General features: G+C 50.7%; 8 protein-coding genes across 8 annotated transcripts; 6 read left to right on the top strand and 2 right to left on the bottom strand.

Annotated features, from left to right (window-relative positions):
- Nucleotides 1-607: 607 nt before the first annotated feature.
- Nucleotides 608-2281, top strand: VE01_00960 (uncharacterized protein). Its single transcript, XM_018270488.2, has 3 exons — nt 608-1104; nt 1157-1803; nt 1859-2281. The coding sequence occupies exons 1-3, from the start codon at nt 968-970 to the stop codon at nt 1987-1989; spliced, it is 915 nt and encodes a 304-aa protein (XP_018134969.1). The 5' UTR covers nt 608-967; the 3' UTR covers nt 1990-2281.
- Nucleotides 2282-2471: 190 nt separating this feature from the next.
- VE01_00959 (uncharacterized protein) lies at nt 2472-3016 on the top strand (the record flags this gene model as incomplete). The annotated part of the gene is made up of 2 exons (XM_018270487.2): nt 2472-2528; nt 2582-3016. The coding sequence occupies exon 2, from the start codon at nt 2684-2686 to the stop codon at nt 3014-3016; it is 333 nt and encodes a 110-aa protein (XP_018134809.1). The 5' UTR covers nt 2472-2528; nt 2582-2683.
- Nucleotides 3017-3046: 30 nt separating this feature from the next.
- Nucleotides 3047-3988, bottom strand: MRPL23 (mitochondrial 54S ribosomal protein YmL23). Its single transcript, XM_018270486.2, has 2 exons — nt 3777-3988; nt 3047-3719 (listed from the first exon to the last, which is right to left on the bottom strand). The coding sequence occupies exons 1-2, from the start codon at nt 3795-3797 to the stop codon at nt 3180-3182; spliced, it is 561 nt and encodes a 186-aa protein (XP_018134810.1). The 5' UTR covers nt 3798-3988; the 3' UTR covers nt 3047-3179.
- A 400-nt stretch (nt 3989-4388) lies between these two features.
- Nucleotides 4389-7695, top strand: VE01_00957 (uncharacterized protein). The gene is made up of 6 exons (XM_018270485.2): nt 4389-5625; nt 5679-5828; nt 5888-6223; nt 6277-6438; nt 6488-7405; nt 7454-7695. The coding sequence occupies exons 1-6, from the start codon at nt 5611-5613 to the stop codon at nt 7475-7477; spliced, it is 1605 nt and encodes a 534-aa protein (XP_018134801.1). The 5' UTR covers nt 4389-5610; the 3' UTR covers nt 7478-7695.
- A 291-nt stretch (nt 7696-7986) lies between these two features.
- VE01_00956 (uncharacterized protein) lies at nt 7987-13194 on the top strand. The gene is made up of 2 exons (XM_018270484.2): nt 7987-8347; nt 8447-13194. Exon 2 carries the CDS (start codon nt 8450-8452, stop codon nt 12905-12907), a length of 4458 nt encoding a protein of 1485 aa, XP_018134802.1. The 5' UTR covers nt 7987-8347; nt 8447-8449; the 3' UTR covers nt 12908-13194.
- A 33-nt stretch (nt 13195-13227) lies between these two features.
- NOP1 (Small subunit processome complex component) lies at nt 13228-15090 on the bottom strand. Its single transcript, XM_018270483.2, has 4 exons — nt 14588-15090; nt 14366-14487; nt 13646-14309; nt 13228-13593 (listed from the first exon to the last, which is right to left on the bottom strand). Exons 1-4 carry the CDS (start codon nt 14727-14729, stop codon nt 13535-13537), a joined length of 987 nt encoding a protein of 328 aa, XP_018134803.1. The 5' UTR covers nt 14730-15090; the 3' UTR covers nt 13228-13534.
- On the top strand, nt 15006-16010 carry RPL12 (ribosomal 60S subunit protein L12A). The gene is made up of 5 exons (XM_018270482.2): nt 15006-15065; nt 15114-15147; nt 15267-15387; nt 15454-15778; nt 15832-16010. The coding sequence occupies exons 1-5, from the start codon at nt 15062-15064 to the stop codon at nt 15843-15845; spliced, it is 498 nt and encodes a 165-aa protein (XP_018134804.1). The 5' UTR covers nt 15006-15061; the 3' UTR covers nt 15846-16010.
- A 564-nt stretch (nt 16011-16574) lies between these two features.
- On the top strand, nt 16575-24189 carry VE01_00953 (uncharacterized protein). Its single transcript, XM_018270481.2, has 4 exons — nt 16575-16909; nt 16993-17030; nt 17094-21629; nt 21681-24189. Exons 3-4 carry the CDS (start codon nt 17319-17321, stop codon nt 22302-22304), a joined length of 4935 nt encoding a protein of 1644 aa, XP_018134805.1. The 5' UTR covers nt 16575-16909; nt 16993-17030; nt 17094-17318; the 3' UTR covers nt 22305-24189.
- The last annotated feature ends 2181 nt before the right edge of the window (nt 24190-26370 follow it).

Below are 26370 nucleotides of genomic sequence, written 5' to 3'. Positions count from 1 at the left end.
CAAACCTACGCCAACTTCAACTTACTTACATTACATATTGAACATGAAAGTGTTATTACATAGGTTCTCTATGCCGCCCGTGAGATTCTTTAAGGGCATATATATACCTTGTATTCATGCCACGCATACTGTGCTGGTCTCGTGCCGTCCAAAGGTCGAAACGACGGATTATGTCCAGGACTATGAGAAATTAATATTGAAATTGAAGCTGAACCTGATATAATTCCTCTCTTTTGTTTAAACATAGATAGCCCGGCTTATCAAAGGGCTAACAATATGCTAATTACAGCTTTAGGTGAACATAAATGTTTATTTTATTATTTTATTGGCAGTTTTTTAAAAATATATATGAGTAATCACAATAACAACCAGTCCAAGTAATATAGCAATTTCCAAATAGCATCAGAAGAGACGGACTGGCTTTATTAAGTGCGACCATTTCACTAGATATTTCGGCGACACGACTACGGCACGGTACTTACTCACCCGGAGCTTTTTGCGCTGGCAACTGGATCTCTCCGTGTGGCGATCGGCTTGTACACAGGATGTATCAAGCATATCGGCGTACTCCGATCCCACGCTAGCTGGCGGCCGGGCATGGAAGAGATCTCAACATGGCCTCATAAACGTTTTTCTATGCTACTTTATGATCGATATACATAATATTTACTTGATCCCCGTCTCTTTACCCTTGTCTAGGCACCCGATTCGTGTCTGATCTCAATCCCAAAGCCGCTTCAGCCGTCGTCCGTCTCCGCTTCTATACCTAGATTCCAACCCGTGATATCGAGATACCACTTATCCACGGAGGTCCCTGGCTGCTTCCGGATCTATATAAAGAGGGTCGGACTCGCTCGTCCTTCGATAAGAACTTCTAATCCCATCTACTCATACCCCTAGCTCAACTTGAAAACCAAGCATAACAAGAGGCAACTATCCGTTATCTTAATAAATCACATATATCAAAATGGCCGCTATCGTTGAGGCTCGTTATGGAAAGGATAACGTCCGCGTTTACAAAGTCCACCGCGATGAGAAATCCGGCGTCCAAACTGTCACCGAGATGACCGTTTGTGCCCTGCTAGAAGGAGATATCGAGCCCTCGTAAGTGTCCCATAAAATTTACCTCTTATACTGGTCTAACCGTCTCCTTCAGATATACCGACGCCGATAACAGTGTTGTCGTTGCAACGGACTCAATCAAGAACACCATCTATATCAAGGCCAAGGAGAACCCTGTGACTCCCCCTGAGCTCTACGCCAGCATCCTCGCGTCGCACTTCGTCGACACGTATAAGCATATCCATGCTGCTCACGTGAAAGTCATCGTCCACCGCTGGACCCGTATGACTCTGGATGGGAAGCCCCACCCCCACTCGTTCTTCCGTGACGGAAACGAGACGAGGAATGTTGAAGTTACCGCCCGTGAAGGAAAGGGCATCGAAGTTCGCAGCAGCATCTCCGGACTGCTGGTCCTGAAGAGCACCGGCTCCCAATTCCACGGCTTCGTTCGTGATGAGTACACCACTCTCCCTGAGGTCTGGGACAGGATTCTGTCCACCGAGATCGATAGCACGTGGAAGTGGAACAACTTCGAGTCTTTGAGATCGGTGCGGGCCTCTGTTCCAAAGTTCGATAAGGCGTGGGCTGCGGCACGTGAGATTACGATGAAGTTGTTTGCGGAGGAGAACAGTCCGTCTGTGCAAAATACCATGTATAAGATGTGTGAGCATATCTTGAAGGCAGTGCCAGATGTTGACACTGTCGAGTACTCGCTGCCCAACAAGCATTATTTCGAAATTGGTAAGGACCCTATTATCCCTTTGTAAGCGTATTGAATCACTGACACTTTCTCTAGATCTGAGCTTCCACAAGGGTATTAAGAACACAGGGGCTGATACCACTGTCTACGCTCCTCAGTCGGGCCCGAATGGCTTGATCAAGTGCACCGTTGGGCGCAAGGACAAGCTTGAGAAGGGCAAGTTATAGAGGAGTTGTTGTTGCTGCATATTATATTGGCGAGGATGTTTTTGGGTTTCTTCTTTGGTATATACGGGCAAATGTTCATGTCGCACAAGTTCCTGTTTTTAGCTACGCTTCTTGTACAAATTAGGTCATTCTCACCACTCATTGGGCACACACTGGGGTTTGCACAAGAGATAGATATTGAGCGTTGATTTTTCTCCCATAATAATCGGTCTCAACAAAGTTCAAGAAAGTCTTCTATTCCGAGACGCTGGGTGACGTGTATTCGACCACCTTCATGGCCATGTCGCAGTCCAGCTCAGTTTAATCGTGTGTGATGGCTCAATACAGACAGTCTAGTTAACCAGCGCAACCACCACCGATTGATATTGGAAGGTGAGTGCCAACTTGTGACAACGTGCATATCATCATGCATCAAGCACCGGAGCAGACTCAGGTTTGTGGGACTAGGCTGCGTGATACAGGCCTCCAACCACAAATCTAGGACAGGTCTTAAGCTACTGATTAAGGCTTGCAGAAGCAATATTGTGAAATCGCTATAAGTATAAGGTGCAAACCCAAGGTCCTCGAACGGCAGTTAACCATTATAATTCAGAACGACACCATCGAAAAAATCCTATTACACCCAAACCGTCCACATTTAACACCTCGCACAACTATCGATCATCACTCTCTCACATCGCCATCCTCACAGACAATGCGTCTCTCTCTATATTCGATTTCGGTTGGGCTCTGCCTCTTTCACAGCGTCCTCGGCGACGGCGGCAGTGTGAAATTCGCGCCCGCCGAAGGTACACCAGGGGATACTGTGACATGCACGAGCACGGTGTTCGACGACGCGGACCTTGCTGCTTTCCTCGAAGCTGAGAGCATAGATGATTGCACAAGAGTTGGGAACAACTTTGTCTTCGATGAGGGTTTTATTTTCAGGTGTGGTGATGATCTTGAGAATGAGATTCTTACCGCTTGCCAGGGGCCAATTAATGGGGTGTCAACATGCAAGAAGGGCGCCCCGGCCGGGCTGGGGTAGACCTATGAGTTCGTTCTTGTTCAGTGTTTTGAATGTGTTATTTCATTTGAAGTTTGGCCTCTTGTGACCATCTGCCGCCCAGTGCCTTCATAATTTACAATATATCTATACAAAATACAGTGTCCACAGTCCCGCTCCTAATCTCCTTCCCAATCATAGTCTCCTACGAGGAGGCCTCAATTTTGCTTGCCTCAACTTTGCTTGCAGGCGGCCACTTCGCCACGTTGCTCACCCCATTAAACTTAACAATATTCCTCTTGTATGGGTGAGCGTCCCCCTCAAACGCCTTCAGTCTCGCCAGTCTGTCGTCCCTCAACCTGTTCTTCGGCAGCATCCCCGAAACCGCTTTCCTCAGCACCTCCGCTCCTCCAAACTTCTCCATCAGTCCCTCCATGTTGATCTGCTTGAGACTTCCAGGGCGGGTGTTGTGGCGGTAATATTGCTTTTGGTACATCTTCTTACCCGTGACACGCAGCTGCGAGCAGTTCGTGACGACCACATAGTCACCACAGTCGGTAGATGGGTCCCAAATCGGCTTGTGCTTTCCGCAGAGGATGGTAGCTATCCGCGACGCCAGGCGGCCAAGCGTCGGCGGCTCGAGGAGAGGCGAATCGACGGGAGGAAGAGGTTTAATGGTGGTGAGGCCGTAGTGGGGAGTCGAGGCTGAGATGTGGTGCCATGTCCGGGAATACGCCAGCTTGGTCTACACGATCGGGGGTCAGAAAATAAATTCTGCGGAGAGGGGATGCCTGCTACTCACCACGCCATTGACTTGCGACATAGCTGTGAACGGCCCGTTGGCCTATGGATCCCCCGTTTGTGATTGGGGTAATGAGTGACGACACAGGTGGCAGGCGTTAAGGTGGTGGTGAAGCTGCGACGATGCCGGCCTGTAAATTGAAAGTCGAGATGCCAATGCCAAGGCTCACGAGTCGACACTGTCAGAATTTCTGAGGTCACGTGGTACATTTTTACCACATGGATTACATAATCACTCTTGGTCTGTAGTTCGTCAGAATCCCGAGATCACGTGGTCTCATTCTCTCCCGCAGGTTACTCACAGTAAAAGCCTTATTATGTAAGTCAACTTCAATACAATGCGCCCGATTGACTCTATGGCCATCCCAACGCTCCACGAGAAATAAGTTCACTGGGGCACACATCATCCGGTCTCGTACAGGTACATTGCACCTCAGGCCGAATTACTCGTGTTTGACATGTCACATATACCTCCAGTGAGCATAACATGACACCCCGTTACGCGCCCTTGGTTTCCAAAGAGCCCTGTTTTCTAACGTATGACGCGCCAGAATTAGATGTGATCCCTGCCATCCCCTGTGAACCCTGCCACTCCAACCAATCAAGGGCGCACCCCAACACTTGGAAACAGTCGCCGCCTTGAGATGGGACCTCCCGACTTCCCGCCCGATACATCCCATACCAGCATTGTGCGATCGTGGTACTGGATGGCGGTGCCACTGACGGCGGTACTATACTGAATTCTCCAGTGCTATTGATTCTCACGGCTTGTATGGCTTGTATGGCTGAGCAAAAATACAGGGCTGTTGTCATGCAACATGCAACAAACACACCCCCCCATACTCGCATATCATGCACCACCACACGGTTTAACCTTCACGAAAAACCCCCCAAAGCGGCGTGAGGTGGGCTCAACTACATCGAATCCAAACCCTCGAACAACCGCCTTCAAAACCCGGCACTGTCACGACTGTCACGATACAACTCGACACTATCGATACAGAAGTGCCCGAGGCCCACGACGATTCCATACATCCCTTGGCTCTCTACTGTGGAGTGCCCCTCATCCCTGCTGGTGCGTCCCATGTTGCAAATGCAATCGTACATTCTTCTGAACCGTCTGGTCTGTACCACTTCCCATCGGCCAAGCCCAATTCCAAGCCACCAACTTCTCCGACATCTCCTTCCCCCTCCTCCCTTCAAACTCTCGAAAAACGTGTCTCCGAAAATAAAAATCCCAACTCGACTCTACATGAACATCTGCTGCAGGAAAAGCCAAACTGCATAGCCAAGGCCCTGCACGACTTCTTGAATTCTTCCTCTCTGCTTGCCCCTCGAAGAGCTGCATTCCTCCCTTGCGCTCATCCCACCAACAGACACCAAAATCCAACATACATATCCCTTCGCCCCCTTGTCCCAACCATCTCAACTACGGTCCCAATCCGACCTTGAGTTTACGCGCCGAGTTCTACGCCCACTCTCGTTCTTGCCCAGCCATGCCATTTCACTCTTTGTAGAGCACTCAGAACCGTGGCCCAATCGACGTTCATTACTTGACCGATAGTCAGCACCAAATTAGCGGAATCAATATCACGGGAAGACGCCGAGAGAAAGTGCATGCATATCCGAACTATCCAGCTTTGACAGCCCTGACGACAGTATACATACAGAGTGTACCGACCACCCCCTCAGTTATCTGATTGCGAAGTGCATACAACCCGAGGGATCCGTGAAATATAATAGAGTGCTACGGCAGAGCGTTGCCTCATACGCTGGTCGCTGCGCAGAGACAACATACGAACTGGAAGCCGAAGCTTTGTTAAGCGGCGGACAAGATGTCGTTGAAGCAGGTACGAAGCGTCATGCTGGGAGTGGGTTGCACGAAACTAACGGATCTCTCCAGGAAATCGAGACGTGGGTTTCCGCGCTGGCGAATTACGATAACAACGAGTTCGACGAAGCATTAAAGACTTTCGATAATATTTCGGACACTTCTAAGATTTTATTCAACTGCGGAGTCATCCATGCGACGCTTGGAGAACATGGGAAAGCAGTACGTATATCGGGATCACTACTGGCACCTGTCGACCAATATAAACTAACATTTATCAGGTTGAATGCTATCAAAGAGCCGTTCGGCTCGATCAATATTTGGCAGTTGCCTACTTTCAACAAGGCGTATCGAATTTCCTCGTGGGAGACTTCGAAGAAGCCCTTGCTAATTTTAACGACACCTTATTGTACTTGCGAGGTAACAATATGATCGACTATGCGCAATTAGGTCTCATGTTTAAGTTATATTCCTGCGAGGTACTCTTCAACCGTGGGTTATGCTACATTTACCTGCAACAAAAGGAAGCTGGAATGCAAGATTTTTCATTTGCGGTGAAGGAGAAGGTTGTTGAAGATCACAACGTAATCGACGATGCAATTAGGGAAGAGGCCGAGGTTAGTTCACAGGCTTCAATGGTGTTAATTTGTGGTTGCTGACACAGTTCTAGGGCTATACTGTCTTCTCCATTCCTGTTGGCGTCGTCTACAGGCCGAACGCGGCAAAGGTTAAGAACCTCAAGACGAAAGATTACTTGGGGAAGGCGAGATTAGTCGCGGCTTCCGACAGAGCAAACGCATTTACAGGATTTGCAGGCTCAGAGATAAAAAACGTAGGTGATCTCGGCGGCGAAAATATCGTCAATGCTAACCCCCAACTAGGCTGGAAAGGTGTCAGATGCGAAGGATGACAGGCCTGCAGAGAATCTCTCATTTGCAGCTGCCAACCTCGTCAAGCCTGGCTTGTCAAGCAAGCGTCAACAATCAGAGCCACCTCTCAACCGAAACGTGTTCCCACCAACACCACCTCCTGAGTCGGACAGGAGTGCCTCAGGATCAAGCTCAGGCCAACTCAGCAGAGGAGCCTCTGTTCGCAATGGGGTCAAACCTGTGCCTGCAAAGCTTAACATCGAGAAGGCATTGCCACCGCAACGTTACGAAGTCCGCGATGAGCAGCCTGCAAGGAGGCCCGCTCCTGCTCGCGCAGCATCGGAATCACGAGGACCAACGGTGAGGCGAGAAGAATCCCGAAGAAGAGACCCAAGAGACCCACCGCCACCAGCACGTAGAAGGATGTCCGATGAAGAGGAAGAGGATGAATACCCTGGAGAGCTTTATGACATGTACCGGAACTCCCGCGGTTCGAAGGGGAGGAATAGACCGCAGCCACGATATATCGAAGAGGAAGATGAGGATGGAAGCGACTATGAGGATGACCAGTTTGACGAGAATGATTTCGAGATGGTCCCTAACCGGCCTGCAGCACCCAGGTCCCGGGCACCCTCCTCATCTGGCAGAGGCTCCTCTCGGAGACCAGATATCCGCAAAGTTCGTGTCAAAGTCCATGCGTCTGAAGATACTCGCTACATTATGGTTGGAACCGCAATCGAATTTCCAGACCTTGTGGATAAAATCCGGGAAAAGTTCGTTTTGCGGAAGCGATTCAAGCTTAAAATCCGCGATGACGATATGCCAGATGGAGATATGATTACTATGGGCGATCAGGATGACTTGGAAATGGCGATAATGTCTGTTAAGACAAATGCCAGGAGGGATAGGGTTGAGATGGGCAAGATGGATGTGAGTATCCCTGTTCGCCGAACTCAATTACATACTAATGTTGTACAGATATGGGTCCAGGAGTTGTCATAAAGCAAACATCGGAATGCGCTTCGAAGGCAACTCGAGCGCAAACATGACAGCAACTACAGCGTTTTCTTCTCTGCTTTGTATTTGTCATGTTGTTTCAGCGAGCCCGTCGGCATATAGATTATGAATTATAGGTTAAAGGATAATGAGATACCACGTCAGTTGAGCTGGCCGGTGGAGACCAAAATTGGTCTCACCAATAAAAATAAAAATAATCAAATAGTATTGCCAGCCCTATTTGATGTCAATTCTACTCTGTCAAACACTAAAAACCCATTTGAAAAACAACTTGAAATGTTGCAATTATCGGGTGCATTCTAGGTTACAGACTATTGGCAGCATATTGACCAATCGTTGTGGCCGATGCAAGGATGTCCATATATAGACACGAGATCTTAAGTACTAAATCGCCAGTACTCGAGTATGACGGACCCGCAACTCAACTCGGCAAAGTAAACAAGGAAGGCGGCTGAAATAGACAAACTCCAGAGTAAATTCCTGCTTTATAGCGCATTATAATGGCCCTAATGTCTCGTCTATTGATTTTGCCGTTTGAAACTATAACTGTAAGCCTCTTTGCAGTTTTATCCATGTAGTGCGTAGATGTGTACCAGATAATCTAAGTACAAGCGTTTTGGTTGCCCCTCCGACGAGATCCAGCCCTGCCCGGTGAGGCCGCCCGGAACAAACCGACCACAGAAACCGATGATCACTAGGCGTCGCATAATCGAGCGCAAAGACTAGATCCTCAAGAAGAGTCTGGTGCTCTACAGGCTCATGTCTAGAGCCAGAAATCTTTCAATAGGTCGTCGCGCGTCGATGCCTGGGCTACAACTTTTGAGACAGCTATAGGCGGGGTCCTCGAATAGAGAGGTAAGTTGCACCAAGCTGCAGCGGTGATGCGACGCAAATAGCTGGCATTCTCCCTGGAGAATAACAGTACCAAAGCGCTGACTCTAGACTGCGAATTAGGACATGCCTACCTGCGAAACAGAGGACGACGATTCGGCCAAACCCCAAGCTCCAACTACGCCGCAACGATCCCCGGCCGTCAGGCATCCCAGGAATGGCAGTGGTGACGGGAAGGCGGCAGCAAACAAAGTATCTGGCCCGCGCAATGCGCCAGTTCGAGGGAAGGGGGGCGGAAAGAAGCCGGAGCCGACGCTGTTGGCGGACTTTCTCCTAGGACGACCGTCTGTTGATCGAACGCGGCGCAGGAGTTCTGCCGTTGCTCCTCCTGCAGAGTTTAAAGCTAGTGCGGTAAACAAATTGCAGCCGCCAGGCGGAGTCAAATATAGGGTGAAGCAATGGCAACAATCAAGCGCGGCTGCGGTGATCGAGGATCCGGCAGCCCCAACAAAGAAACCGGATGGCGGATACTTGAGTAGCGACGTGGAGAACGAGCAACAACCGCCCGCAGAACCACATCTTGCCGTCAAACCCGAAAAGAGAAAAAACGCCTCGCCTCTTCCCCCGAGGGCGAGAGGCACGCCTAGGAAGAGAGTGGTTAGCGATAGCCACTGGGTCAGGAACCGAAAAAAGAGCCCACAAACAAAACAAGACCCCTTGCTAAATCTAATCGTCGACCCTGCCGCCATCAAAAAGAGTCTCACAACAAAGGCTGCAGACACGGGGAAACGCCTCCCAAAAGACTTTGTGAAATCCAACTGGGCCAATCCGCCGCTCGAACGCAAAATACAAGACTGGGCTGCGCGGATCGATGGACATCAGTCTACCTCACACAGCGGTACTACCGAAGACGTGGCAGACACCTTGCCTACCTCCGTTTCAACTTCCAGTGCTAAGAAAGCAGAGACGCCTGTTAAGAAAGCCAAGATACCTACAAAAGCAAAGACGCCAGAAAAGCTCGATAAGTCGAAGCGTCTGCCAAAGGATTTTGTTAAATCCAATTGGGCCAACCCACCACTGGAGCGCAAGATACAAGACTGGGCAGAGAGAACAGCCAAACACAATGAAATCCCAGACGAAGAGAATCCTGAAGAGCAGTCCGAAGACAAGCTCGATGAGAAGCCCGGGGAGAAGCCTGAGGAGGAGACTGAGTCCATATCAGATACGCCATTACCTGCAAAGCCTACCAATTTAAAGAGGACTCCGGCAAAGAAAAGCAAACCAATCAAACCCAAAAGCTCTCCCAAGGAATTTGTTGAAAATCTTTTGGCAAAGCCACCTCTTGAGCGCAAGATCCAAGGCTGGATGGGACTCACAGACAAACTCAACGACAACATGCGTGGAGAGAAGACCGAGACTGTGGTATACCCCGATTTAAGTGGCCCTGCTAAAACCACCACTTTGAAAAGGGGCCTGGCAGGAAGGAAAAGCAAGCCAAAGGGCCTTCCGAAGGATTTTGTGGAATCGAACTGGGCAAATCCACCTCTTGAGCGCAAGATGCAAGATTGGGCAGCGCGTGTGAACGGGCATGACACAGTTCCACACGATGAAGAAGCGACAGAACTCGTGCCCGACTTACCGACAAATCCTAGCAACCTAAACAGCAAGTCAGTCACAAGCACAAGAAGTCCAAATGGGATTCGGAAAGGATATGTAGAGGCCAACTCGGTCAACCCACCCTTTGAGCGCAAGATTCAAGATTGGGTTACACGAACAAACGATTCAGATATAGCTCCGCATGAGGAGAGATCAAAAGTAACACCAAGGAAGGTTTCAAGACATGTTGAGGATGGAAAATCATCTGAAGTGCAAAAGAGCACAGGAGAAGCTGAACCTCTTGGTGTTGCTCGTGCAAAGGTTGTGAGGGAAAACCCCCTAAGTCTACCGCCTGCGCCTAGCGATATTGATAGTGCCGTCGATATAAGGCCCATGAGTCAAAACCAACTCAAAGAGGAGACAATGGGAAAGGCACGTGAGAATAACCCGAAGCGCAATAGAAGTAAATCGAAGATTGGACGGAGGGGGGCTATTCACGGAACAGTCAGGCCAAACGCTAAGAGGTTCGATTCTGTGCAAGACCAGGACACTACAAAACAAGGCGACGATACCAACAGCCAGCTACAGAGCCAGGTCGACAAGGACAGGGAGCGCCGTCTTGCGAAAGAAGAGAACGCAAGAAGGCAAGACAGGTTAGCTAATAACAAGGATCCAACAAGGTCGCGGGATCTACGAACTCTAGCTCCCCTGAAGGGTGCACAAATAGACCAGACGCGCCAGGTCAAAGCTAAAGAATATTTCGATCTCGATCTCCGACACTCGAATGGCCAGCGCATGGCATGTGAAGTTGAACTCATAGTCAGAGATAGTGATCATGATGCTGGAGATATTCTGATCTGTGAAGTCAACGCCCGACGCAGCCACTATCTGCTATTTCAACCACTGCTCACCGAACAAATTTCTGTCCGAAGAGGGGACATGGAGGACGATTTGATTGTCATGGCTCGCGGCCAGGATGGAACTACTGACTGGCAAGAATGTTTCATATTGAAGGCTGAACACGGAGACGTTGTGGACGAGTTTATGGTCATGTTCAGCGACAAGCCAATTCCACCTGCTATATCACGCTTTGACCCTGAGCCCCTTGAGTATGATTCTCCTGGAAAAGCCTTGATGAGCGGAGCACTGGTGTGCCCAGACTCACCAGATGTGCCTATTGGCGAGCATGCAGGATTCCGAGACCAAACTCCCCAAGCAAGCCCTAAAGCTGTCGACCCCTTTGTTTCGGGCGATAGCCACTCTAAGGGACGAGCAGACTACCGTCTCTCTCTCACTCCAACACAAAGAGACAGAGCTATTGAGCCTGTTTCACCACATACAACACCAACAAGATACCGACCTCGACCAAAAGAGCCTTCGCTTGCTACACCAACGAAGGCTTATCCAAACCCAGCTTCAAATGAGAAATCAGTTTCACAGTCAACTTCAGTTGCTCCAGGTCACGCTTCAGCTACAGAGCCACCTCCACCACCTGCTCATAAGCAAACATCCTCCCCAGATGTTGCCACGGAATTGCAGTCATCGCACAGCACAAGCTATGAGCTAAAGCATCGTCGGTCATCCTCGCCCTTGAAGCACGAGTACCAGCCTTCCGACTACACAACTAGTTCGTCAACATCTTATGTGACGGACTCAGAAGACGATGATTCATCTCTTGAGTCTTCAGGCGATGGCTTAACAGGAACAGAAGACGTTGTAAGCCAACTGCAACAGGTGAACGATGCTGTCCTTCCAGATATCCGTCTCGAGCCACCACAAACATCATACTGCTTGAAGTTCAAGGCTCACATCTCATGCTGGCGGGTACCTCCAGGACGATGGGACGATATCCATTTGAATCTTTGCACGGTTGTAATTACGCCAGGCTTGATTGAGGCTTACCCCTTGGAGGCTTTTGACGCCTTAAGCACTGATTCGCCGAATAATGCAAAGCCAAGCGGACGACCGCTCATTGCGCTTGTCTTGACTCCGATTGTGATGCTCCGCCAAAGTAATCCGTTGGATATTGAGATACATTCTCAGCCATTAGAAACTTCCCTGTTGAAGAGCACCCACATTGTCCGATTCAGATCTCGGAACAGAAGCGAATGCATGGCCGCATATACCGCTGCTAACAGGGCTAGACAAGACAATGAGAAATATAATCGCCTGCAACGTGACCGCGAATTGAACGACTACGACGGACAAGCTGGCAATGAATGGGATGAACGCAAGGCTCGCTACAGTTGGTTTGGGCGAAAGAAAAGCTACAGAGCGTCGGTTCGGGCTTCATCCTTCTCAGGCTCCGATGGAAGCACTTTCTCTCTCGGACGAACAGCGTTTATGGCACTGAGACGCATGAGCAATGGGGCCAATGGCCGTCTGACTCCAAATATGTCCAGGTTTGAGGGTGGTGGCCCCAAATCAAGAGGCTCAAGTATCTTCGCTACGGACTCGGCGCCGTCTTCATCTCCTCGGACCCGAACGGATTCAAGCATGGCAGCATCAGGCACCGGCAACACCTCAGTTTTCGACACAAATAACTTGATCATCCGAGTTTACCGTGCCGAAGTCGCCTCTCGGTGGTTGGACTTGGGACATTGCCGCATAGTAATTGGGGTGCCTCCGCCAGGGATGTTCCCAGACACCCGATTGAACTATGGAGTTCTAAAGCACGTGACCCTGACCCACCATACCGTGGAGAGACCAAAGCTCCTCGACAAGCACTTGGGTATCACGAACCCTCCAAAAGAGAACAAGGAACAAGTTGTTTTCTTCGATGGCGTCCTCGGCGCCCGTCGTTTCACTCGTGTAAACAAGATCGGCATCGTTATGAACGTCGAGGAAGAGGTATTTGGGCCAAATGGCGAAATCGGAATGCCTGGAGCTGTAGGTGGAATAGGAGCGAGGCAGAGGAAGTGGATGTTCAAGTGCTCGAACTCTACTCAGGCTGGATGGATTTTTTCTTTGTTGGGAGGTGGTGGCTGATCTAATGGAACGAGACGGTGCTATTATGTATGTGAGGTATATATATGGAAGAGGTTGACATTCGACGATGATGACGCCACGAAGGCATGCCATTTTAGAGGTATGATGGGTCTGCATAATTGTTTCTAGCACTGAATATGGCGGGTTTTTATCTGTTGGAGTATTTATGGTTGGCTGGGGGTTGGGTGGCTGGGAGGGTCTGCGGTTATCGTTGGCTATTAGAGCCTGTATTGCATATTTTCGATGTAAAAACATCATCCGTTTCATAAGCAGATAACAGAATACACACATTTGAAATTATATTACCAATGGAAGTTGAACAGTGATTAAACGTGCATAAGAACTGCCGAGGCGGGAGTTGCTTGTTAGGCAGTCAAAAATACCACGCATTTAGCCAACAATATACATAGAGCAGCACCCATGAAATCTCGGACAATCAAAATCATGTGAAAATTTGTAAAAAGGTAATTGTTTTATTTGGTCATATGAGTAATGCCGAACGCCATCCCATACGCAGTAGTAGGTACACCAGATAAAGAGACAACCCATCCATTTTCCTGACCATGGACAAGTGGCCCTGCACATTCCTTGAAAAGAGGATGAAAAAAGAACAGAAAAAACACCAGTCTACTCGGCAGAGTGCTTGTAGATAGCAGTCACGACACAATGGTCTCTCTCGAAGGGCTCTGTAAGATGAATTAGAAGTTTGTTTATCACATGAAGAGGATTGCGGCTTACCAAGAGTTAACTGTTCCAATGGCTTCATCTTCTCCTCTCTCATCTTTTGAACCTCACGGGTGAAGACAGCCTCGGGTGCGGCAGTCGAATCAATACAGTTGGCCTTGATGGAGATGACAACACCACCTCCAACCTTAAGGAACAAGTGGGCGTTCATTCCGACGATACGAGCCTGATCGGGCTGGGCAACATCGGCAAAGATGACATCGACCATCGACACGAGCATGCGGTAACGGAGCGGGTGGCGGGCATCCTCAATGATTGGGATGACGTTTGTGCGGTGGGTAGCCATGTTGATCAGGTCACGGCCGGATCTGTGAGAGAACTCAACAGCGAAGACGGTACCAGTTGGGCCGACAATATCAGCAACGTGGGAAACCGAGGTTCCGGAAGCGGCACCAAGGTAGAGAACCTTAGCTCCGGGCTTGATGAAGATCTCATCAAGACCACCGAGGACACCGGCAGCCAACTTAGATCTGAAAGGGTTCCACACTCTGTATTCGGTCTTGGTGGTGTTTGGGGTTCCGTCGTCGTTAACGCCAGCGGTGTTCTCGACAGAGATGCGCTTCTCGCCGTAAACCGACTCTCCTGGTGCCATGTTCTTGGTCACCAGCATGTCCTCCTTTCCGCGAGCGACGAAGATACCGCCATGGCGATGGGGCTCCTAAAATGATGTAAGTATGAAAGCAGCAACAGGCAATGGCAGAGAGGTCAACATACAACAATGGTCTTTGCGCCACCTCTGGCACCAGCACCGCCGCGTCCACCTCCACGTGGGGCACCACGCCCACCTCTTGGTGCTCCTCGGCCGCCACGACCGCCTCTGCTATCACCTCGACCACCTAACCCCCGGTCAGCTCTTTATGTCCCCCAGATCTGGAATTGAATAGCCTCCTGTAGCTGAGAGCCAGCATTAGGAAGCCAATTAGAGAAAAAACTGACCTCTGCCACCTCCACGGCCGCCAAATCCACCACCTCTGTCGCCGAATCCACCACGTCCACCGCGATCACCACCACCGCGGCCACCAAAGCCACCACGTCCACCACGATCACCGCCGCCGCGGCCTCTTGGAGTGAATGCCATTGTATATATGCTTCTCAAATAATACGCGGTTGTGGTGCGGTATTATGAGTTTGCGACGTAGAGTGAAGTCGCTGTGCTGGGTGTGGAGATGAACTTTCTCGACGCACGAAATTCTGCACAGAGCTTCTCTCCAAAATTTCTTTTAGAAAAGCGAGCTAACAGAATAGATTCTCGGTCATGCCTTTATGCCTGAGGCACCACTCAAGGCTTATTGGTTAGGGTTGATTAGCCGACCGCACCAGCCGAATTTATCGAAAATTGACAACTGTAGATAGACAGACATCGACAAATTATTACGACGATTGTAATCCTATTTTCCAACAGTCGCCAACATGCGTAAGTTGTCCTATAATTGCCAGAGTTGCCCAGTCTAACAATCACCAGCTCCAAAGGTCGACCCCACTGAGATCAAGATCATGTAAGTCGCCAAATGCCAACCTCGAACAAATCCAAACTTTCCGTCGTGCTCCAGCGAATCTGGCAAGCATGGGCGAACGCTTCAATCCCACAATACGAACACTACTAATACACGCATAGCCACCTTCGGGCAACCGGTGGTGAGGTCGGCGCATCTTCTGCGCTCGCTCCTAAGATCGGTCCTCTTGGTCTTTCCCCCAAGAAGGTCGGAGAAGATATCGCAAAGGCAACTGGCGACTGGGTATGCACGCCCTACAAATCCGACGAATAGAAGGAGCATGGAGGCTAATTGTGTTTGTCTCAATAGAAAGGACTCCGTGTCACCGTCAGACTTACGATCCAGAACCGTCAAGCAGCGGTTTCCGTTGTCCCATCCGCCTCGTCCCTCGTCATCAAGGCCCTCAAGGAGCCCCCGCGCGACAGGAAGAAGGAGAAGAACATCAAGCACAGCAAGTCCATCACTCTCGATGAGGTCATTGAGATCGCACGCACGATGAGGTTCAAGTCGCTGGCAAAGACGCTCTCCGGTACGGTCAAGGAGATCCTCGGAACGGCATTCAGCGTTGGCTGCCAGGTTGATGGAAGAAGTCCAAAGGATGTCAGTGACGATATTGAGAGCGGAGAGATCGAGAGTCAGTACCACTCCTCCAGTATAAAAGTGGTTCCAGTACTAACTACTATACAGTTCCTGAGGAATAAATGGGAATTTTGTCTTTTCTTTGCACTGTAACCAAAGCTTCATGCTTCACGAATAGGCTGTGAGAGCAATGACATTGATTCTTCCAGATGTGCGTTTCCATACAATGTGCATGTCTACAACTGTGCAATGAACCAACGGCCACTCGGATCCTTGAAAATGCTGTGGAGGCAAAGGGTGTAATATCCTTGAAGGGATAAATGCGCACTCTCTATCCGGAGTATGCCCATGAGCCTCCACCGCCATCGTGACGGCGGCTTTGAACTGTGTTGTTGGAATGATTGATATGCTTTTGATGAAGTGCTTACCATGTGATGATTGCAATCCCTATATACTTACAGTATTGGTGGGGTATGTGGCTGCTGTGATAGACAGATTGTGACGATTGTGGCAGGGCAAAACAACAGCCAGTGAGAAGTGAGCCTAAGCAATAACTTCGACGACTATGCAAGACCTGAACATGGATAGCCACCATGCAAGAGTAGGGATTTGGATACACAACGGGACAAAGACAACAGACAGCAGACACAAACGGCCCTTCCTTGCTGATATGCTGCTGTTTGATGGCTGATGGTGGGGGGCTTTGGGCGTTGGATCAGCCACACTTAGCAAAGCACTAACTGCTCCCCCCCCCTTCCCTCAACAGGCACCAACGACAATGGACCCTTGCTGATGAGACCCAACACCCCTCAACCAACACGGCGCTCTCCATTGATCGTCCCTGGCGTCATCATCCTACTGTATGCACTTGACACAAAAAATGGAGTAGATAGTAACAGTATCTCGTGGAGGTCGAAGACTGCCATCAGTCTCTTGTCACCAGCTTCCATCGCCAGTATACGTGTCCTCAAGCATGTCGTAGACTATTGATATCTCAGTATTCGTTCCTCTCTATTCGAACCAAGGGGGTCAAATAAAACACGCCTGCCCTGCCCGGCATTCTCCATTCTCCACTCGTTCCTTGTCCCTGCCCTTGTCTTGGCCGCTGACTTCTGAGACACAATACTCGTAGAGCACGCAGAATGTGGCAGTAATGTGTCGTTGGCGCATTGTTTTTCTCCCCAGGGTAGGTAAGGTGTAGTAAGGTGAGCCAAGGTTTAGAGTAACAATACGCCAAATAGGTTGGCAATGGCTGACACTGACTGGTAGACTAAATTCCTAATCCTGTAGAAACTGTGGAAAGTGTGGTAGGTACCCTCGTACCAGTATCCATTTCCAACCCGCTCAAGCGACCGTTAACGCATCCCCAGCCGCAACCACCACCGCCATCAAACATGCATCCCTACAGACCCCCAATCTTTTGACTGACCACGGTTTCCCAACTTTGCCGTCGCCAGCTTCAACCTCTTGCATCGAACGAAGATGCTCCGTACTGGCAAAGCCCTCAGATTTCGTGCAGGTATTGGCACTTTTCGTGATTTCGTGACGTGTTAGGTGCCTTTCTTATCGCTATCTCGAAAGGTCCCTCTCGCACTATGCTCCCTCAGGGCCACCAGGGTCCCAAAATCGTACAGCCTTTCAATGACACGACACAAGATGGCTTTTCAGCCCCTTTAATGACTTTCAATACGCCTGCTGGACCACAGGCATTTCCATCTCAACCCTATATACCTCGATCTCTGGGACCTCCGCAGTATGCCTTCGCTGTCCGCCTGAACCCTCACCATGCCTTGCCGGATACGGGCTACCAATCGCGTCCCGGTGACGGATCACAATCCCGCGGTGCCTCCGAGCATATGTTGCGCAGGAAGACTCCGAACGGCACACTGGCAGCTGGCTACGATGGCACTCCGGTCCACTGGTCGACTGAACCCCCGCCGACCAAACATGTAGTACTTCCTTTATCTAGCTTTCCGCGAGAAGCCAATCGAAAGGGGCAAGAGCACCCATATGGCGCTGCACACGGCCAAAATGGCCACGCCAGCAGCAGCTCGTACCAGCAACAACCATACCGATCCCAAACCTCGAGTTCGACAAGTGGAGCGTGGGATACCTTCGGTGGTAGCGGGGTTTGGACACGCGTGCCCCCCCTCTTTCTCCGCGGGCAAACAATGGGCAACGGCGCGAATATTGACTATAACACCACAAAGCTTGCATATAACGGCATGCTTGTACCAACGGTTATTCAGCCGCCCTTCCAGTCCTGCCTTGGCCCGACGGCCTCGAATGACCCCGGAATATATGGACCATACTACGCGGATGGAAGATATCTGGCTTATAGGCCAGCTGCTGTGCGGGATACTGGCTATCATTCATTTAACCGCTGTTCTTGTCCGATTCAAGGAGTGCCACCTTGTAACCATGTCTACCGGGGCATGGAGCCATATCCCATTTCGCTCGGGCATAACCAGCTGCCAATTGGTCATCACCTGCATGTTGATCCCTCGAAAGATCACACTGGCATAATGGACGAATTTGCTCCACACGGTAAGACCGTCGACCACATGATTACTGGACATACAGCAGCTAGCACAAATCTAAATCAGTCCCATAGTGGCCCGAGCTACTACCAGGTGCCTTTCGGAGCAGGAAATCATCATGTCCAGTTTAAAGAAAGGGTGCTCGGATGGGCACACCACATATACGTGGACCTTCTGGCTTCTATACATCAGTCTAGGAAGGAAGCGCATCAAGAACGCAAAAAGCAAGGCCTTCAGCGTTCATACTCTCAAACACACATATATCCAAGGCCGCCCCGTCAAACAGCCTTTATGCTTAGGCGACCATCAGATCCTGCCCACCACAGCTATGCTACATCTCCACCTTATTCGAACGACTTTGGGCAGAGTCACGATCCCAAACATGAACCTGGCCCCTATCGCCGACGGTCGAACTCTCTCATTAGCATAATGGAGGATAAAAGGTCGTTTGCTAACCGAGCACCTCTGTTAAGACAAAACATTGGTAGCGGGAGCTCTTTCAACTCCAATACTCGTGGCGGAGATCACGGTAACAACCCACCACCTTTGTACCCCCAAAGTTTCCCCCAAGGGCTTCCCCAACGTGGCTCAATCAAGGAGACAGCAAAATCTGCCCTCGAAATACTTGGCAACCTCTGCCAAGAAAGCGGGTGGCGCTGGATCGACGGAATGCTATTGGGGGGATGCTTAGCATATGGCTTGGAAGATTATGAGAAAGCACTCGATTGGTATAGCAAGATTGTTGCTCTTGATTCAAGCCATGTGGAGGCTATTTCGAATCTAGCTGCCACTCTTCTATCTCTGAATAGGAGAGAAGAAGCGGAGCAGCATTGGCTACAATCGGTAAAATTACGGCCAAGTTACTTCGAGGCTGTCGAGCATCTCATCGGGCTTTTATGTGGAGACCACAGAGCAGACGAGGCCATCTCTATAATTGACTTTGTAGAGCGATCACTTCGCCTTTCAACTTTCGATGAGCAAGACCGAGAAAGCGATACATCGAGTGATGGAGGACTCTCAACAGGTAGCTCTGCCTATACTTCTGAGCATGCCTTTGATTTCGATCCTAGGCCAAGCAACCATACATTTTCAAGACCACTTGGTGACGATAGTTTCAAGCAGCCCGGATTTGGATCTAGTGGATATGCAATCGCTGGTTCTGATAATGGACGAATGCTAGCGCTGATCCATGCCAAGGGTAATATGCTCTACGCTGCTGGAGATATTAGTGGTGCTTCTCGGGCATTTGAAGACGCTGTTCTTGTCAGTGTTGGGAGAAGAGTTCATGGTATTCATGGCCTCATCAGGAATATTCTCAATGTCGTATCGTCCATGGACGTGTTCAACCCCACCGCCCGCCAAAGTACCTTGTGCATGCCTACCACAGGGGAGCTTATGCCAGTACTGTTACCCCCTGAAAAAGCACTGCGAACAGCAGCACTGGTATTTTCCAAGCATTGCCAGCTACCCGGACTCCGCTACATCTCACAAGGAGCTCCAAGGACCTCTGCTATATCCACGACGAGCAACTCCTTGCTATCACTTGCAAAAATCTTTCAAGATGGCATGACAAATGCTAGCCAGTCACCAATGGCAACGTCACGGCCTTGCGGCACTGCTGATATCCTTGCGCTCTACTATTTATCGCTCTCATTGCAGCCTAGCCCTTCAACCTCAAACAACATAGGAATACTTCTAGCAGGTATTCCTCAGCAAATCTCTGATCGTACTGTGCAAATGGCAGAGGCAGATTCAATCCCGACAATCCCAGGGGTTAAGCCTGGCAGCGGTGTTGCGCTTGCTCTAGCCTATTACAACTATGGCTTAAATCTGGACTCTCGCCATGCCCACCTATATACCAATCTCGGCAGTCTTTTGAAAGACATCGGTCAACTCAGTGCGGCCATCAAGATGTATGAGCAAGCTGTCGATTGCGATGGGAATTTTGATATAGCCCTGGCCAATCTAGCCAATGCGGTCAAGGACCAAGGCAGGATTAGCGATGCTATAGAGTATTATAAGCGCGCTGTAGCGTCAAGCCCCAACTTTACGGAAGCCGTATGCGGGCTTGCCAATGCGCTGAACTCTGTCTGCGACTGGACTGGGCGCGGGGGCGTAATTTTTGAGGGGGCAAAGTATGACCGATGGCATGTTGGCGAAGATGGGATGCTTTGTGATGCAAAAACCAGTTTGACCGGGACTGGGTGGATGAAGCGCGTAGTCGCTATCGTAAACAAGCAACTTGAAGATGGCGCCAGCTGGGGCTCCGGTACTCTGAATAGTCAAGTTCTCCGTTCGATGCTGCAGGAACTCGAAATTGCAGATACGGGCAGTCAGTGGTCAAACGACAAGGCTTCAACTATGCTTGCAAGACTGAGCTCTTGGGTAGGAAAGCCATGGGAGGGGGCTCGTATTGTACGCTTGATTGAACGAGCTATCAAGAGAGCTATGCACCGATGGTACACAGACAAATACGTCCGCCGACTGGATTTCCCAAAGTCAAGCTATGCCCGACCTCATCTTCCGAGTTCGCTAACTGTACCTGGAGCACCGACTGTATTGCCTTTCCACACTTTTACGTGCCCATTATCTGCCAAAGACATCAGGATGATTTCGGAGAGAAATGCCATGCGTATCTCGTGTGCTGCGCTGCGTGCACCATGGCTCCCGCAGACCGTATATCCACCGCCACCGCCGCCATCACCAACGCTCAACATTGGCTATATTTCCTCAGACTTCAATAACCACCCTCTTGCACACTTGATGCAGTCCGTATTTGGGATGCATGACCCACGGAAGGCAAAGGCAATCTGCTATGCCACTACGTCAAGCGACAATTCGGTCCACAGGCAGCAAATAGAAAAGGAGGCTCCCGTGTTTCGCGATACCAGCGGCTGGCCCTCGGACAGATTGGTGCAACAGATTGTGAAAGATGAAATTCATATTCTCGTGAATTTGAACGGGTATACACGAGGTGCGAAGAACGAGGTCTTTGCGGCGCGCCCTGCTCCTATCCAGATGTCCTTTATGGGATTTGCGGGCACGCTCGGCGCAGAGTGGTGCGATTACCTCTTGGCCGATGAAACGGCTATACCACGAAGTACTCTGCGGCCTTGGAGACGCAACATTGACCTGGACGATCAGCTCCGTTGTGACGAGTCGGTTGACAAGGAAGGCTGGGTCTACTCGGAGAATATTATCTTCTGTCGAGATACATTTTTCTGCTGTGACCATCGACAAAGTAGTGAAGATCGTCAGCTTTCTTGGGCAGGAGAGCAGGAGCGGAGGTGGAAAATGAGAAAGGAGCTCTTCCCAGATCTACCTGACGACGTGATCATTCTCGGAAATTTCAACCAATTATATAAGGTTTGTAATTCTTCAATTCATGCCGAGACTAGTACTAACAAATATCTTCAGATCGAACCAACAACATTCCGCACATGGCTGCGGATACTCGCAAAGGTGCCCAAGGCCGTTCTCTGGTTACTTCGATTCCCTGACCTTGGGGAGAGCAACCTCCGGCGGACAGCTCGGCTGTGGGCGGGCGAAGAGGTAGCATCACGCATACTGTTCACCGATGTGGCTCCAAAGAATCTACATATATCCCGGGCACGGATTTGTGATTTATTCCTCGATACCCCGGAATGCAATGCTCACACAACGGCCGCGGACATCCTGTGGTCGTCCACTCCACTCCTGACTCTGCCTAGGTACGAGTACAAGATGTGTTCACGCATGGCAGCCTCCATCCTAAAGGGTGCATTGCCCCGGTCCGACGAAGGATTTGAGGCTGCATCGGAACTTATTGCTACGGATGAGGAGCAGTACGAGGAATTTGCGGTGAAGTTGGCTAGTGGGCTGCGTTATGACGAGTATGGGGTGGGCAGTGGAAGGCTCAGTGACCTCCGACGACTACTCTACGAGAACCGCTGCCACAGTGCGCTGTTTGATACGAAGAGGTGGGTCTCGGATCTTGAGAGGGCATACAGTGAGGCTTGGCGTAGATGGGTTGAGGGCACTGGGGGGGACATTTATTTGTGAGGCGGGATTTAAGGGATTTAATGTTCAGGGGTATTTTGGTATTTTTGAGGGCGCATTTAACAGCGAAAGCTGGCTGGATAGACTTGGAAGGTGTTAATGGGGCGTCGCAAGCGCCTGCTGCTTTTACGTGGCGTTTGATATTGGATATTGGATCGAGGGGTCCCGCTCGCGGACCAGTCCGCCGACCCGGTTGGAGTTATCTGATTTTATTATGCGTCGTTTTATATCCCCCCAAGATTAGAGCCGTGGCCTTGGGCAATGGTTGGCACAGCTGCTGTAACCGCACTCTTGGACTCAGATGAAAGTGATCTACAACCAGGGTGCTGGGGCGATCAGGGGGCGTTTTCTTGCACGGTTGGCCATGCATATTGGATATTCCCTGGCTATATCTCAAATAGTTATTGCATTTTCAAGGTTATGTGACGCCAATCCGTCGTCGGAAGCAGGGATTAGGGTAGCTGAAGAGCAGGGTGCGGAGAGTGGTAGCGTACCAGCCCAAGGCGTTCTGGCTTACCGACTACCAACCAAATATATGTGGAAGTGTGGGAAGTGTGGGGGAGGGCTTGAGAAAGCTCTCTCTTTTTGTCATTCCCTGGCAAGGCAATCAATCAAGTGACTGTGTATCTACGGTACTTTCCATATGGAAGATGCATTTGGATGTACGAGGTGGGGGGTACAACATAAAATTTGATTGTATGTATGTACAATATATCCAGAGTGAGAACGGATGACGGATGACTGATGACGAAGATGGTACAGAGGGGCAACGACAGCGGACAGTGGAGAGTGAGCAGCGGAAAACGGATAAAGGAGGACGCGAGTTAAGCGACACAGACACAGACACAGCGTGACATCCACGGGTGTCTTGTCTTGGTCATGTCTTGGTCTTGTCTTGTCTTGTCTCTCCCACGCACTCCACCGCCGTCGTGGCTCTGTGAGACTGTCTGAGCAGGGGTAAGCGAATAATGGAGGACCGGGACCCGGGGTGTTGAAAGGCTGGTTGCCGTTGTGATTGTCGCTTGCCGCTGCTGGTTTGGTTTTGGTTTTTGGTTTTTAGTTCTAGGGTTACAGCAAGGCCAGGCGCAGGCAGGTGGTTCACTGTTTCTGTAACTCCCCGCTTTCCCGCTTTGTTTCCTTTCTTGCCGTCCGCCGCGCCGCCGTCATTCATGTCGGTCATCTCATCGTTGTTGAGGGAGGGGAGGGGATGTGGGTACATCATACATACGGCACCGCACGGTACTGTACTGCAAACTCCGTACATCGCCGTACATCGCCATTCATCGTTGGCTCATGCTCATGTTTATGCTCATGGCCACAATCTCACCGGCCATGGTGCAGTAGCAGAGTATCAGATTATCAGACTCCACACATGGAACCCGCGGAATCACAAATCAGTGCCGGCTTGCATGTATGGAGTATGTGCAGTAGGCACAGTGCAGCGCAGGTCGGTGTGCAGTAGCCAGTTCTGAGCTGTGAGCGGCAAACAGGGCGTTTGCTATAGACAGGGAAGCAGGAGAGGAGAGACACCAGCTAGGGAGATACAGGGAAGATCATCACGCCTGGGTTCTAGTCCAGCAAACTGTACATATGTACTCTCTGTACCATATTTCCCAAATCCGGGATAGGAAGAGGAAGAGGGCGGCGGCGAGAAGAAGAGGAGGAGGGGAGTTGCCCCACAAGCGGATGTGCTGGTGGTGCATCAGCTGGCGATATGCATCATCGTAATAATAGCAACATTGGTGGGATCCCGAATGAACAACTAGGGTTGAATGACTAGGTTGAACGACTAGGGTTGATCTCCAAGGGTGCGGTTCAACGTCTCTTGCTGGTGAACCGTGTGAGTTCTCGGTTCGAGCGCTTCAACAGTCAGTCAGTAGTCGTGGAGTTCAAAGTCGCTAGACAGGTACTATACTTTTGTGGGAGGTACTGTTTGGTGGGTTGGGTGGATTTGTGTGGGTGAAAATGACTGACCTACCGTGCGGGCGATGCGCTAAGGACAACAGCCACTGCCACATTTAGTCGCGCCAGGGGCCGTTGGAATGGCTGTAAGGGTATGAGCTAACTGAGCTAACTGAGCTCGGGTACAACGGCCAAAGTACCGCTCGTGAAGGGGTGACAACGGGTTCAGAAATCCACAAAATCCGCCTGGACTCGCTAATTCGAGACGTATTCGGAAAGGGGCCCAGCTAGACAGCGACGCTCGATCCGATGCGCAATTGGATCGAGCTCCAGCGTGGCTGAGACATTTGCGCCGCCGCGACGAAACAGCGCCTGGATCACACACGGATCATTTTTGATTCATATTTTTTCGCGCCGTTCGTTCGTGGCGAGGCCGAGATATGCGCCTCCTCCATTCATCCCCATTCCATCCCCATCCCATCCCAGAGGTACTACCGTACTGTACCCACCTATCCTGTACAACTTATACACTGCTGTAACCATATGCAGCGATGATCCTGTCCCCTTTCTTTCCGGGAAGGGGGGAAGAAGGAAAGGGCCAGGTTACTCAAGGCGGGTTCAGCGGGTTCCAGGCGGGGGGGGCGGGGGTGGTTCAGCTCACATCGCGTGTTGCGGCGGATGCTGAAGAATCATGATTCGCTCCGGGGCAAGTCTCGCGCCACGGCCGAACGGTTTGCAATTCGCTCGCGGGTGAGGCTGGTGGGATGGGAAATGGGGAATGTCTCTGATTCATGTTTCTCATGCTGTGCTCCCGTCCTGTCCCCTTCACGCTATGAGGGTGGCGATGAGCGATGAGAGCGGGTACAGATGTACGATGTGTGCGCGCGCGCGAGATGTACTTGTAGGGATGCTGAAGGAAAGGTGTTTCTCTTTCTGTTTCTTTTTCTTTTCTTTTCCCCCCCCGTAGTGGAAGACGGAAGGACGGAAGGGGCACACACAATGTCTTAGAACTGTGTGGGCAGAGCGTGGTTTGTGTAGCACAAGTGGCACGAGTGGCACGGGTTCAGTGCGGTTCTGTGCAGTTTATACCTTGTGGTCGGTGTGTTCTGTCTCACAGACCTGACGAGAACAAGGCACGCGGAAGGGTACAGAGTACAGGGAAAGGTACAGTACATCGGTTAACAGGCTGCCAACTGACATACTGCTGTACTCACTGAAAGTAAAAGTGAAGAGTACAGACAGTGCCATCGCTGCCATCATCTTTTCGCTTGGCCTTGCTTCATCTTGACACTCGTTTTATGACTTTTTATGAGCGGCAAAGTTAAGGTAAGAGTGGACGGACATGGACGGGTATGAAGGCAGCGCCGCGAACGGTAAACCCAGCTGGGTGGGCTAAGAAGCCACCCGCGGCGATCGGACCAGCATAAGGTACAGTACAGTAGCATCACTCTATCCAAGCACAAAAGAGCCGGGATGAGCCATGTGTAGGCAAACTCCGTTCCTACACCACATTCTACTCTATTAACAACGAGGGGCGCGCGGGGGCTGCGGCCGGCACACACAATAAGACAGCCAGGACCAGGCGATGGAACAAACAATAGTGCCAATGCGGCGGCGCGTGCATGCATTGGATCCAACCCTCCCCCTCTCCCATTCGCATAAGGAATCCTCCTCCCAATTCCCCTTCCCCATCCGCTCCCAATCTCCCATCCATGGCCATGACCATGGCCAGTCCCCCCTAACCCTCGTCACTCGCTCCCCCATGCAGCACATCACACATCCTCCTATGTCTCGCCTTGACCCTCGCGCGGCCGCGGGCGCCAAGGGACAGGGCAGGTGGACAGAGGGGAGGAGCGGAGCGGACAATCGACACACTAGAGCCACATGTTTGCGAGACATGACGACTCAGTCGGGGGGGCCGGACGGACAGGGCACGGGGATTGCTCACGGTCTTCGGTGAATGCTCAGTAGTTAGTAGTTCAGGCACGGATGTTGGGGGTGGCCACCACCACACCCACCATAAAACCCACAGCCCTCAGGACCCGCGCGCCGCGCCCGCTCGCTCTAATTAAGTTCGCTTCGATCATCATGATGCCTGTTCGTTTTTTTCTGTGTAAGCGAGGGGATCTCCATGGTATTTGTGTTTTTTTTTTTTTTTTTGCTTCGG

Source organism: Pseudogymnoascus verrucosus (genome assembly GCF_001662655.1).
Source record: "Pseudogymnoascus verrucosus strain UAMH 10579 unplaced genomic scaffold scaffold_2, whole genome shotgun sequence".
Lineage (NCBI taxonomy): Eukaryota > Fungi > Ascomycota > Leotiomycetes > Thelebolales > Thelebolaceae > Pseudogymnoascus > Pseudogymnoascus verrucosus.
Note: the sequence above shows the minus strand (reverse complement) of the source record. Positions and strands in the feature narration are given on the sequence as shown.